This window comes from Pseudophryne corroboree, chromosome 4, assembly GCF_028390025.1.
Source record: "Pseudophryne corroboree isolate aPseCor3 chromosome 4, aPseCor3.hap2, whole genome shotgun sequence".
Classification (NCBI taxonomy): domain Eukaryota; kingdom Metazoa; phylum Chordata; class Amphibia; order Anura; family Myobatrachidae; genus Pseudophryne; species Pseudophryne corroboree.
In genome coordinates, this window is record NC_086447.1 from 241335120 (window position 1) to 241349971 (window position 14852).

General features: G+C 44.3%; 1 protein-coding gene across 1 annotated transcript in view; it reads left to right on the top strand.

The window, feature by feature from the left end:
* SLC9A9 (solute carrier family 9 member A9) overlaps positions 1-14852 on the top strand; it is a 1718538-nt gene that overhangs the window by 1018977 nt on the left and 684709 nt on the right. The window contains 2 exon segments of the mRNA XM_063915975.1: positions 4688-4801; positions 8258-8369. Of these exon segments, the coding sequence (XP_063772045.1) occupies positions 4688-4801; positions 8258-8369 (226 nt within the window).

The window sequence follows — 14852 nt, forward strand, 5'->3', positions numbered from 1 at the left end:
GACTGCTGATGCTGACATCTGGTCCGGACTGAAGGACCTGACAACGATTACGGACATGTCGTCTACTGTCACTGCATATGATTCTATCACCATTGAAAGAATGGTGGAGGATTATATGAGTGACCGCATCCAAGTAGGCACGTCAGACAGTCCGTACTTATACTGGCAGGAAAAAGAGGCAATTTGGAGGCCCTTGCACAAACTGGCTTTATTCTACCTAAGTTGCCCTCCCACAAGTGTGTACTCCGAAAGAGTGTTTAGTGCCGCCGCTCACCTTGTCAGCAATCTGCGTACGAGGTTACTTCCAGAAAATGTGGAGAAGATGATGTTCATTAAAATGAATTATAATCAATTCCTCCGCGGAGACATTGACCAGCAGCAATTGCCTCCACAAAGTACACAGGGAGCTGAGATGGTGGATTCCAGTGGGGACGAATTGATAATCTGTGAGGAGCGGGATGTACACGGTGATATATCGGAGGATGATGATGAGGTGGACATCTTGCCTCTGTAGAGCCAGTTTGTGCAAGGAGAGATTAATTGCTTCTTTTTCGGTGGGGGTCCAAACCAACCCGTCATTTCAGTCACAGTCGTGTGGCAGACCCTGTCACTGAAATGATGGGTTGGTTAAAGTGTGCATGTCCTGTTTATACAACATAAGGGTGGGTGGGAGGGCCCAAGGACAATTCCATCTTGCACCTCTTTTTTCTTTCATTTTTATTTGCGTCATGTGCTGTTTGGGGAGTGTTTTTTGGAAGGGCCATCCTGCGTGACACTGCAGTGCCACTCCTAGATGGGCCAGGTGTTTGTGTCGGCCACTAGGGTCGCTTAGCTTACTCACACAGCTACCTCATTGCGCCTCTTTTTTTCTACTTTGCGTCATGTGCTGTTTGGGGAGTGTTTTTTGGAAGGGCCATCCTGCGTGACACTGCAGTGCCACTCCTAGATGGGCCAGGTGTTTGTGTCGGCCACTAGGGTCGCTTATCTTACTCACACAGCTACCTCATTGCGCCTCTTTTTTTCTTCTTTGCGTCATGTGCTGTTTGGGGAGTGTTTTTTGGAAGGGCCATCCTGCGTGACACTGCAGTGCCACTCCTAGATGGGCCAGGTGTTTGTGTCGGCCACTAGGGTCGCTTAGCTTACTCACACAGCTACCTCATTGCGCCTCTTTTTTTCTTTGCGTCATGTGCTGTTTGGGGAGTGTTTTTTGGAAGGGCCATCCTGCGTGACACTGCAGTGCCACTCCTAGATGGGCCAGGTGTTTGTGTCGGCCACTAGGGTCGCTTATCTTACTCACACAGCTACCTCATTGCGCCTCTTTTTTTCTTCTTTGCGTCATGTGCTGTTTGGGGAGTGTTTTTTGGAAGGGCCATCCTGCGTGACACTGCAGTGCCACTCCTAGATGGGCCAGGTGTTTGTGTCGGCCACTAGGGTCGCTTAGCTTACTCACACAGCTACCTCATTGCGCCTCTTTTTTTCTTCTTTGCGTCATGTGCTGTTTGGGGAGTGTTTTTTGGAAGGGCCATCCTGCGTGACACTGCAGTGCCACTCCTAGATGGGCCAGGTGTTTGTGTCGGCCACTAGGGTCGCTTAGCTTAGTCATTCAGCGACCTCGGTGCAAATTTTAGGCTAAAAATAATATTGTGAGGTGTGAGGTATTCAGAATAGACTGAAAATGAGTGGAAATTATGGTTTTTGAGGTTAATAATACTTTGGGATCAAAATGACCCCCACATTCTATGATTTAAGCTGTTTTTTAGGGTTTTTTGAAAAAAACACCCGAATCCAAAACACACCCGAATCCGACAAAAAAAATTCGGTGAGGTTTTGCCAAAACGCGGTCGAACCCAAAACACGGCCGCGGAACCGAACCCAAAACCAAAACACAAAACCCGAAAAATTTCAAGTGCACATCCCTAGTATATGTGTGCACATACAGATATGCCTGTTATTCCCCCCAAAACAGACCTATGTCCAACTCTATGAGCCCTATAATGTATTCTATTAAATATTGATGTAGCAATAATAGTTCCGTTTATATCTACAAAATAAATTACTGTCTCTATAACCTTTCTCCAAGGTTTGCTATTAATAATCAGGTGCACAAGTATATTTTGATCATCAAATGCAAGTAATGATCTCTGTTGGACATAATAGGCTAAGATGAAAAGAAGGCAAAACATCATTTACTAAGCGGTGGGAGTATTGGTAGGAAATGAGTGTACCGGTGAGATAAGGAATTCGCTCTAGACGTACAGTACAAGTGACAAAGCCTCATAAATAACAATTCCTACAGTAACTTTTCAAGCACAATAGGTATATTATTAATGTCCTTAGGTGGGTTTATAAACTTGAAGAATGGCGAGACTGTAAAGTACTCATTTATTGTTTTACATATAAAGTAATGTTCACTTATAATAACGCAAGATTAATTAGCTAGCTAATTCTATAATAGGTGTATTTCCTTTATTTCTAACCTTTTTTTCATCTTAATCCTTCTTTGTCACAGCTTATGTTGCATAAATTATGTTATCAGCCAAAAAAAAAATATTTACTTTGCCATGTAGAAACACAATCCACTGTGGAAATATAGGCTGTGGATACCTACAATGCACTATCCTCATGAGGCCATTTCATACAGGATGCTAAGCTGTGTCCCTCGTCATCTGAAACAGATTCTCATTATTGTTCTGTACTTGCCGGTAAATTATCTATCAATAATAAGGCCAGATTCACAAAGCCTTGGCATTCTGATGTCTAAAGTCATTAGTGATTCTCAAGGGGCTTCTACTTCTTCAGTCTTACGCTTGAAGTACTGTATGCCAGCGTAAAAGGGTCAGCAGGATCATGTTTGATGTCAAATACATTGCTTCTGTTTACTTTAATAATGCTTAATGCTTTTCCGCTTGTTCAGTATGATACGGTTCATTGAGCACCTATATTATCTGTCTCTCCTGAATGCTATTGCATTAACTAATGAATGAATGAGTCCGTATACTTCATCGTGTGAGATTTAGGTGTATATTTATTGTAAGTAATGACCTTTTGGAGGAAAATGTTGATGTGTTAGATTGTGGTTGTACATGAATTATGTATCTTAAGCATTCTATGCTCCTTTACCATACCTATTTCTACATTTATAAATGGGCATACAAATAACAATCATCAAAATTATATTAAGAAATGTCTCTGTGCATGGAGGTAAATGGCGAATGTTTGCATACAGCACTTGCGCATTTGTGAATTTGCGTATTTTTACATATGTCCATTCTATACTGAGTTATACGGATCCTGTTCGTATCTGTCTTTCCATGAATTCTGGCGATTCGGGGCAGTGACAATGCGAGCTCATAGAACTCATAGAGTCTTGTTTTGTGGGCGTGTCATGGGCGTGTATCAACAGCTCCATATGGCCTGAGTCATGCATACAGAGAAGGAAAATCTGTTTTTGATGGTTCTCCTGCACTTAGCTTAGGCTGGTGCAAGTGATTATGACAGTAATGGCGGCTGACGTAAAATCAGTGGGCGACAGGGATTTTCCCTTGCAGAAGCCTGATGCCTGCATTAGCCCTACAGGTTCCAGCATTACCATAATGTGATAAATCTGCCTTTTTGTGTGACTCAGACAGTGTCTGAAGAGCCCACCGGGGGAATGCAGTGATAGGGTCCCATACTTAGGGGTGTGGTCAGTCTCTAGAGGGGTGTGGATAGTCACCACAGATGCTTGTCTAATCATTGGAGAGTGTATAGTCTAAGCCCCTTGATAAATATACATAGTAAATTCTGCTAGAGCATGCATAATAATGTACCAGATTAATAATGGGTCTGGGACTGAGGGTCGACAGCACAAAGGTCGACACACCTTAGGTCGACGCCAATTGGTCGACACACCTTAGGTCGACATGGACAAAATGTCGACATGGACAAAAGGTCGACAGGAACAAGGTCGACATGAGTTTTTTATGTTTTTTTGGTGTAGTTTTCCTCGTAGAGTTACCGGGAACCCCAATTAGTGCACCGCGTCCCCTTGCATGGCTCGCTTCGCTCGCCATGCTTCGGGCATGGTGCCTTTGCTTCGCTCGGCACACTTTACCGTTCCAATCGTAGTCCACGTGGATCATTAAGTATGAAAAGGTTCAAAAAAAGAAAAAAATCGTGAAAAACTCATGTCGACCTTTTTCCATGTCGACCTTGTTCCTATCGAACGTTTGTCCATGTCGACCTAAGGTGTGTCGACCAATTGGCATCGACCTAAGGTGTGTCGACCTTTGTGCTGTCGACCTGGAGTCCGGATACCATTAATAACAGCAATGTACTGTAGAGAATGCACCATATTCTTGTGCAGTATGAGGTAACATATGTATAATGTATAATTTTTGCAGTCTGGAACCTGATCCTTATAGCAGGAGGTGGGTCCCCAGGCAGTGGAGCCTATCGGTGGTTTCCCCTGTGAGCCAGTCCAAGCCTGGACTCAGAATCAGCCCAAAGCAGCTAAGCTAAAAGATTTATAAAAAGTTTGAGTTGTAAAGAATATTTTATGCATATACATAGAGTAAGTAGCACCTAAGAAGAACAATGAGAAAAGTGTTTTATATGTACAATCCATGAACAGTCACCCATCCCCCAGCATCACAGACTGGGACATGCCTCTCACTGTATGTAATGTGTTTCTGTTTTCTCCTCTCAGCTGTTTGAATTCATGAATTTTCTGGCAGAGAACTTCATTTTCTGTTACATGGGACTGGCGCTGTTTACCTTCCAGAATCACATCTTTAATGCCCTCTTTATATTCGGAGCATTTGTATCCTTTTTCTCAAAAGCAAATTGGGCTGGTTACATATTACACTCTCAGGACTCTGAATCCAAGTTTCAGAATTAATCCTAACAACATTTTAATGAAATGTGACTAAATCTGTGTGTGGATTCTGCAGAAGGTTTGACATTGATTAATATGTGCTAGTTTTTTATTAGAACCTGACCAAACATTTATGGAATGAAAAAGAGATTGTGTTGTATCTTTGTAACAATGGGGGTAATTTCAAGTTGATCGCAGCATGATTTTTGATAGCAACTGGGCAAAACCATGGCCCTCATTCCGAGTTGTTCGCTCGCAAGTGAATTTTAGCAGATTTGCTCATGCTAAGCCGCCGCCTACTGGGAGTGAATCTTAGCATCTTAAAATCGCGAACGATGTATTCGCAATATTGCGATTACACACCTCGTAGCAGTTTCTGAGTAGCTTCAGACTTACTCGGCATCTGCGATCATTTCACTGCTTGTCGTTCCTGGTTTGACGTCACAAACACACCCAGCGTTCGCCCAGACACTCCCCCGTTTCTCCGGCCACTCCTGCGTTTTTTCCGGAAACTGTAGCATTTTTTCCCACACGCCCATAAAACTGCCTGTTTCCGCCCAGTAACACCCATTTCCTGTCAATCACATTACGATCGCCAGAACGATGAAAATGCCGTGAGTAAAATTCCTAAGTGCATAGCAAATTTACTTGGCGCAGTCGCAGTGCGGACATTGCGCATGCGCATTAAGCGGAAAATCGCTGCGATGCAAAGATTTTTACCGAGCGAACAACTCGGAATGAGGGCCCATGTGCACTGCAGGGGAGGCAGATATAACATGTGCAGAGAGAGATAGATTTGGGTGTGGTGAGTTCAATCTGCAATCTAAATTGCAGTGTAAAAATAAAGCAGCCAGTATTTACCCTGCACAGAAACAAAATAACCCACCCAAATCTAACTCTCTCTGCACATGTTATATCTGCCCCCCACCCCCTGCACTGCACATGGTTTTGCCCAACTGCTACAAAATTTCCTGCTGCGATCAACTTGGAATTACCCCCAATATTTGAATGTCATTCCCTATCTTGATAGCAGTATAATAGTTGTCAGTTGCCTTCCTTTACTATCTATAGCTGCATGAGGATGTAACTCACAGAGAGATCTGCAAAGCAAAACACTGATGAATACTTGTGCTGTAGCCTATAGAAACCACATATTAGCTTTCATTAGTATGCCTACATAATATTGTGAAAAGCTGATATTTGTCTGGTTGCTATGGACTACTTTTCTTCTTGCACAATGTCAGTGAAAGATCTTCTGTTTGTAAAGATGGAACTGTAGCCAAATCAGCGCTCGGTTATTGCATACAGAACATCAGCAAATACAATCTACTCAAAACACAACTTGACCCAGTAATGCTCATGTATCAAGGAGGTAACATATATTGCTCATTTGCACCTGACGTTCTGCTGCTTCCTAAAGTGCTATTGAGTACCTTTTTTATACGGAAATGTGCTTTGACTGCAACCGCATGTTCTGCTTTCTTTAAGGAATCAATCAGAGGTGTGAGCAAATCCTACAGGATATTAATCACCCATGCCATTAGTGATCATTAATATGTCAAACCTTCTAAAGAAGACAAGTGGAGACGTTGCCCATAACAGCCAAACAGTTTGTACCTCTCATTTATCAAATACATTCTATAAAGTGATCGCTACAGTAGAAGCTGCTATGCCCAACTACTCCGCTTGTGCTCTATAGAAGATTTGGTACATAGTAACCACGTGTGAATATGTTGTGTATTTAGAATTCAGTGTCATTATTCATAACATGAGAGATGAGAGGGTTGTGCTTCTGTGAACCTGACTGTATGTACACTATTAGTACATAAGAGTCTAAAGGGGGGTACACACGGAGAGATCCGTGCTTAATTTCTAAGCAATCTGACTAGGTTTCTTAGAAATTAAGCACGGATCTCTCCATGTGTAATCTAGTAGATCGCTCACTTCACCGCTGTGTGAAGTGAGTGTAAGGGCCTAATTCAAGGTTGATTACAAAAGCAAAATCTTCATCTAATGGTCAAAAACCATGTGCACTGCAGGTGGGGCAGTTGTAACATGTGCAGAGAGATTTAAATTTGGGTGGGTTATAGTGTTTCTGTGCAGGGTAAATACTGGCTGCTTTAGTTTTACACTGCAATTTAGATTTCAGTTTGAACACACCCCACCCAAATCTAATACCCCTTTTCTAATAGCTCTAAAAACACGGGTAAATGCACGGGGGCGCGCATTTACCTGTGTTTTTTCCTAGTGGAAACTGGAAACGGCCCCCCCTGCAAATTCCCGGATCAAGTGATCCAGGACCCCTACCCGGGTAGCTTGCCGGGTTGAACACGTGTTCAACCCGGTAAGCTGTGTAGTGTGAACGGTATCCATGTCGATGCAACACGGCTCCCGTTCACAGTGTATGGAAGGGCGGCGCTGGGAGATCATCGCGTTACTAGCAGCGTCACCAACCCGGCAATATGCTGGGTTGGTGAGCGCTGTGGGAAAGGGGGCTGTAGCACGGGTCGCAGCCATGCTACAGGTGGAAAAGGGGTATTACTTTTACTCTGCACATGTTACATCTGCCCCACCTACAGTACACATTGTTTTGCCCATTAGAGGAAGATTTTGCTTTTGCAATTACCCTTGAATTAGGCCCTAAGGGCGGTATTCAATTATTCCCCCACACCTGCGTGCGCCTGTCGGCAGCTATTCCATTGTTTGGTTTAGTCAGATTTAGGCGCTTTACGCAGCTAAACCAGACCTCTATGGGAGCAATAGGTGCGATAAAAAAAAGCTCAATTGATTTTCGCCCTGTAATCTCCTGTCATTTTAGACATATATATATATATATATATATATATATATATATACATTAGACAGTTATATAACAACTGAATACCACCATAAGAATCAGTGGTTACCACTTTCTTTAGATTATAATGCTGGGTTATCACTGCTACCTCCTACTTAGCAACATGGATATTGTGGATAAAACAATGTTTTTTCCTGTGGTCCTTGTATTTTCACATACACACCATGACCCCATTGACTGCTAGTTGACTGTAGTGTCTGCACAGTTTTACAAAGATTTAGAAATTTAGCTTTCCACCACTAGTGTTACCTAAACTCGATAATGGTGAAACGTTAGAAAAGCTTCATTTGGTTCCCGATAGTTTAGACTTCTGTGCTCGTGTGTAGAGAACAGTGCTAGGCTGCCGGTGAAGTAGAGAAAGCACTCACAGCCCCAGTATGTCACATTTCAGTGCTACTAATTTGCATTGCCTGGATGAGCACAGATTATCAGTTTGTGCATCATCTACATGAATTAATCTGTTGTCATTGTAAGGAAGTTTTTAGCTGGGTTATATTGGAAGATATAATCATTGTTACTTTTCAACCTTAATTTAAAATATTCAGATATCGATTTTTGTAGCAAGAGCTTGTAACATATATCCCCTTACATTTTTCTTGAACTTGGGCAGAAAAAAAAGGATTCCCTGGAACTTTCAGCACATGATGATGTTTTCAGGTGAGCACACGTTGAACCATACATATTGTTTCTACTGCTGAGGCTGAATATACGTAGGTTACAGGTAACATGTCCATTCACCAACACGTAAATAATTATAGTTAACATGTCCATCACTATTTGATATGTTCTATACAGGTATCTGCTGCATTTATTTCATTGAGACCGACTGTTGCATTATTATTTTTAAGAAATCTAATGTTTGGACTGTTATTGAGTCCACACATTACTGTGTGTGTTAGTATGTGTGTATAAGGAACAAAAAGGCACATCTTAGTGTAACTAGAGATGAGCGCCTGAAATTTTTCGGGTTTTGTGTTTTGGTTTTGGGTTCGGTTCCGCGGCCGTGTTTTGGGTTCGAACGCGTTTTGGCAAAACCTCACCGAATTTTTTTTGTCGGATTCGGGTGTGTTTTGGATTCGGGTGTTTTTTTCAAAAAACACTAAAAAACAGCTTAAATCATAGAATTTGGGGGTCATTTTGATCCCAAAGTATTATTAACCTCAAAAACCATAATTTACACTCATTTTCAGTCTATTCTGAATACCTCACACCTCACAATATTATTTTTAGTCCTAAAATTTGCACCGAGGTCGCTATGTGAGTAAGATAAGCGACCCTAGTGGCCGACACAAACACCGGGCCCATCTAGGAGTGGCACTGCAGTGTCACGCAGGATGTCCCTTCCAAAAAACCCTCCCCAAACAGCACATGACGCAAAGAAAAAAAGAGGCGCAATGAGGTAGCTGTGTGAGTAAGATTAGCGACCCTAGTGGCCGACACAAACACCGGGCCCATCTAGGAGTGGCACTGCAGTGTCACGCAGGATGGCCCTTCCAAAAAACCCTCCCCAAACAGCACATGACGCAAAGAAAAAAAGAGGCGCAATGAGGTAGCTGTGTGAGTAAGATTAGCGACCCTAGTGGCCGACACAAACACCGGGCCCATCTAGGAGTGGCACTGCAGTGTCACGCAGGATGTCCCTTCCAAAAAACCCTCCCCAAACAGCACATGACGCAAAGAAAAAAAGAGGCGCAATGAGGTAGCTGTGTGAGTAAGATTAGCGACCCTAGTGGCCGACACAAACACCGGGCCCATCTAGGAGTGGCACTGCAGTGTCACGCAGGATGTCCCTTCCAAAAAACCCTCCCCAAACAGCACATGACGCAAAGAAAAAAAGAGGCGCAATGAGGTAGCTGACTGTGTGAGTAAGATTAGCGACCCTAGTGGCCGACACAAACACCGGGCCCATTTAGGAGTGGCACTGCAGTGTCACGCAGGATGTCCCTTCCAAAAAACCCTCCCCAATCAGCACATGATGCAAAGAAAAAGAAAAGAAAAAAGAGGTGCAAGATGGAATTGTCCTTGGGCCCTCCCACCCACCCTTATGTTGTATAAACAAAACAGGACATGCACACTTTAACCAACCCATCATTTCAGTGACAGGGTCTGCCACACGACTGTGACTGATATGACGGGTTGGTTTGGACCCCCCCCAAAAAAGAAGCAATTAATCTCTCCTTGCACAAACTGGCTCTACAGAGGCAAGATGTCCACCTCATCATCACCCTCCGATATATCACCGTGTACATCCCCCTCCTCACAGATTATCAATTCGTCCCCACTGGAATCCACCATCTCAGCTCCCTGTGTACTTTGTGGAGGCAATTGCTGCTGGTCAATGTCTCCGCGGAGGAATTGATTATAATTCATTTTAATGAACATCATCTTCTCCACATTTTCTGGATGTAACCTCGTACGCCGATTGCTGACAAGGTGAGCGGCGGCACTAAACACTCTTTCGGAGTACACACTTGTGGGAGGGCAACTTAGGTAGAATAAAGCCAGTTTGTGCAAGGGCCTCCAAATTGCCTCTTTTTCCTGCCAGTATAAGTACGGACTGTGTGACGTGCCTACTTGGATGCGGTCACTCATATAATCCTCCACCATTCTATCAATGTTGAGAGAATCATATGCAGTGACAGTAGACGACATGTCCGTAATCGTTGTCAGGTCCTTCAGTCCGGACCAGATGTCAGCATCAGCAGTCGCTCCAGACTGCCCTGCATCACCGCCAGCGGGTGGGCTCGGAATTCTGAGCCTTTTCCTCGCACCCCCAGTTGCGGGAGAATGTGAAGGAGGAGATGTTGACAGGTCGCGTTCCGCTTGACTTGACAATTTTGTCACCAGCAGGTCTTTCAACCCCAGCAGACTTGTGTCTGCCGGAAAGAGAGATCCAAGGTAGGCTTTAAATCTAGGATCGAGCACGGTGGCCAAAATGTAGTGCTCTGATTTCAACAGATTGACCACCCGTGAATCCTTGTTAAGCGAATTAAGGGCTCCATCCACAAGTCCCACATGCCTAGCGGAATCGCTCCGTGTTAGCTCCTCCTTCAATGTCTCCAGCTTCTTCTGCAAAAGCCTGATGAGGGGTATGACCTGACTCAGGCTGGCAGTGTCTGAACTGACTTCACGTGTGGCAAGTTCAAAGGGCATCAGAACCTTGCACAACGTTGAAATCATTCTCCACTGCGCTTGAGACAGGTGCATTCCACCTACTATATCGTGCTCAATTGTATAGGCTTGAATGGCCTTTTGCTGCTCCTCCAACCTCTGAAGCATATAGAGGGTTGAATTCCACCTCGTTACCACTTCTTGCTTCAGATGATGGCAGGGCAGGTTCAGTAGTTTTTGGTGGTGCTCCAGTCTTCTGTACGTGGTGCCTGTACGCCGAAAGTGTCCCGCAATTCTTCTGGCCACCGACAGCATCTCTTGCACGCCCCTGTCGTTTTTTAAAAAATTCTGCATCACCAAATTCAAGGTATGTGCAAAACATGGGACGTGCTGGAATTTGCCCATATTTAATGCACACACAATATTGCTGGCGTTGTCCGATGCCACAAATCCACAGGAGAGTCCAATTGGGGTAAGCCATTCCGCGATGATCTTCCTCAGTTGCCGTAAGAGGTTTTCAGCTGTGTGCGTATTCTGGAAAGCGGTGATACAAAGCGTAGCCTGCCTAGGAAAGAGTTGGCGTTTGCGAGATGCTGCTACTGGTGCCGCCGCTGCTGTTCTTGCGGCGGGAGTCCATACATCTACCCAGTGGGCTGTCACAGTCATATAGTCCTGACCCTGCCCTGCTCCACTTGTCCACATGTCCGTGGTTAAGTGGACATTGGGTACAACTGCATTTTTTAGGACACTGGTGAGTCTTTTTCTGACGTCCGTGTACATTCTCGGTATCGCCTGCCTAGAGAAGTGGAACCTAGATGGTATTTGGTAACGGGGGCACACTGCCTCAATAAATTGTCTAGTTCCCTGTGAACTAACGGCGGATACCGGACGCACGTCTAACACCAACATAGTTGTCAAGGCCTCAGTTATCCGCTTTGCAGCAGGATGACTGCTGTGATATTTCATCTTCCTCGCAAAGGACTGTTGAACAGTCAATTGCTTACTGGAAGTAGTACAAGTGGGCTTACGACTTCCCCTCTGGGATGACCATCGACTCCCAGCAGCAACAACAGCAGCGCCAGCAGCAGTAGGCGTTACACGCAAGGATGCATCGGAGGAATCCCAGGCAGGAGAGGAATCGTCAGAATTGCCAGTGACATGGCCTGCAGGACTATTGGCATTCCTGGGGAAGGAGGAAATTGACACTGAGGGAGTTGGTGGGGTGGTTTGCGTGAGCTTGGTTACAAGAGGAAGGGATTTACTGGTCAGTGGACTGCTTCCGCTGTCACCCAAAGTTTTTGAACTTGTCACTGACTTATTATGAATGCGCTGCAGGTGACGTATAAGGGAGGATGTTCCAAGGTGGTTAACGTCCTTACCCCTACTTATTACAGCTTGACAAAGGGAACACACGGCTTGACACCTGTTGTCCGCATTTCTGTTGAAATACCTCCACACCGAAGAGCTGATTTTTTTGGTATTTTCACCTGGCATGTCAACGGCCATATTCCTCCCATGGACAACAGGTGTCTCCCCGGGTGCCTGACTTAAACAAACCACCTCACCATCAGAATCCTCCTGGTCAATTTCCTCCCCAGCGCCAGCAACACCCATATCCTCCTCATCCTGGTGTACTTCAACACTGACATCTTCAATCTGACTATCAGGAACTGGACTGCGGGTGCTCCTTCCAGCACTTGCAGGGGGCGTGCAAATGGTGGAAGGCGCATGCTCTTCACGTCCAGTGTTGGGAAGGTCAGGCATCGCAACCGACACAATTGGACTCTCCTTGTGGATTTGGGATTTCGAAGAATGCACAGTTCTTTGCTGTGCTGCTTTTGCCAGCTTGAGTCTTTTCATTTTTCTAGCGAGAGGCTGAGTGCTTCCATCCTCATGTGAAGCTGAACCACTAGCCATGAACATAGGCCAGGGCCTCAGCCGTTCCTTGCCACTCCGTGTCGTAAATGGCATATTGGCAAGTTTACGCTTCTCCTCCGACAATTTTATTTTAGGTTTTGGAGTCCTTTTTTTTCTGATATTTGGTGTTTTGGATTTGACATGCTCTGTACTATGACATTGGGCATCGGCCTTGGCAGACGACGTTGCTGGCATTTCATCGTCTCGGCCATGACTAGTGGCAGCAGCTTCAGCACGAGGTGGAAGTGGATCTTGATCTTTCCCTAATTTTGGAACCTCAACATTTTTGTTCTCCATATTTTAATAGGCACAACTAAAAGGCACCTCTGGTAAACAATGGAGATGGATACTAGTATACAATTATGGACTGCCTGCCGAGTGCAGACACAGAGGTAGCCACAGCCGTGAACTACCGTACTGTACTGTGTCTGCTGCTAATATAGACTGGTTGATAAAGAGATGTCTATGTAACTATGTATGTATAAAGAAGAAAGAAAAAAAAACCACGGTTAGGTGGTATACAATTATGGACGGACTGCCTGCCGAGTGCAGACACAGAGGTAGCCACAGCCGTGAACTACCGTACTGTACTGTGTCTGCTGCTAATAATATAGACTGGTTGATAAAGAGATGTCGTAGTAGTATGTATGTATAAAGAAGAAAGAAAAAAAAACCATGGTTAGGTGGTATACAATTATGGACGGATTGCCTGCCGAGTGCAGACACAGAGGTAGCCACAGCCGTGAACTACCGTACTGTACTGTGTCTGCTGCTAATATAGACTGGTTGATAAAGAGATGTCTATGTAACTATGTATGTATAAAGAAGAAAGAAAAAAAAACCACGGTTAGGTGGTATACAATTATGGACGGACTGCCTGCCGAGTGCAGACACAGAGGTAGCCACAGCCGTGAACTACCGTACTGTACTGTGTCTGCTGCTAATATAGACTGGTTGATAAAGAGATGTCTATGTAACTATGTATGTATAAAGAAGAAAGAAAAAAAAACCACGGTTAGGTGGTATACAATTATGGACGGACTGCCTGCCGAGTGCAGACACAGAGGTAGCCACAGCCGTGAACTACCGTACTGTACTGTGTCTGCTGCTAATATAGACTGGTTGATAAAGAGATGTCTATGTAACTATGTATGTATAAAGAAGAAAGAAAAAAAAACCACGGTTAGGTGGTATACAATTATGGACGGACTGCCTGCCGAGTGCAGACACAGAGGTAGCCACAGCCGTGAACTACCGTACTGTACTGTGTCTGCTGCTAATATAGACTGGTTGATAAAGAGATGTCGTAGTAGTATGTATGTATAAAGAAGAAAAAAAAACCACGGTTAGGTGGTATACAATTATGGACGGACTGCCTGCCGAGTGCAGACACAGAGGTAGCCACAGCCGTGAACTACCGTACTGTGTCTGCTGCGACTGGATGATAAATGATATAAAAAATATATATATATCACTACTGCAGCCGGACAGGTATATATTATATATTATATAATGACGGACCTGCTGGACACTGTCTGTCAGCAGAATGAGTTTTATTTTTATAGAATAAAAAAAACAACAACACACAAGTGAAGTCACACGACGAGTGTTTAACTTTTTCAGGCAATCACAATATAAGTATACTACTAACTATACTGGTGGTCAGTGTGGTCAGGTCACTGGTCAGTCACACTGGCAGTGGCACTCCTGCAGCAAAAGTGTGCACTGTTTAATTTTAATATAATATTATGTACTCCTGGCTCCTGCTATAACCTATAACTGGCACTGCAGTGCTCCCCAGTCTCCCCCACAATTATAAGCTGTGTGAGCTGAGCAGTCAGACAGATATATAATATATATAGATGATGCAGCACACTGGGCTGAGCCTGAGCAGTGCACACAGATATGGTATGTGACTGAGTCACTGTGTGTATCGCTTTTTTCAGGCAGAGAACGGATATATTAAATAAACTGCACTGTCTGGTGGTCACTCACTATATAATATTATGTACTCCTGGCTCCTGCTATAACCTATAACTGGCACTGCAGTGCTCCCCAGTCTCCCCCACAATTATAAGCTGTGTGAGCTGAGCAGTCAGACAGATATATAAT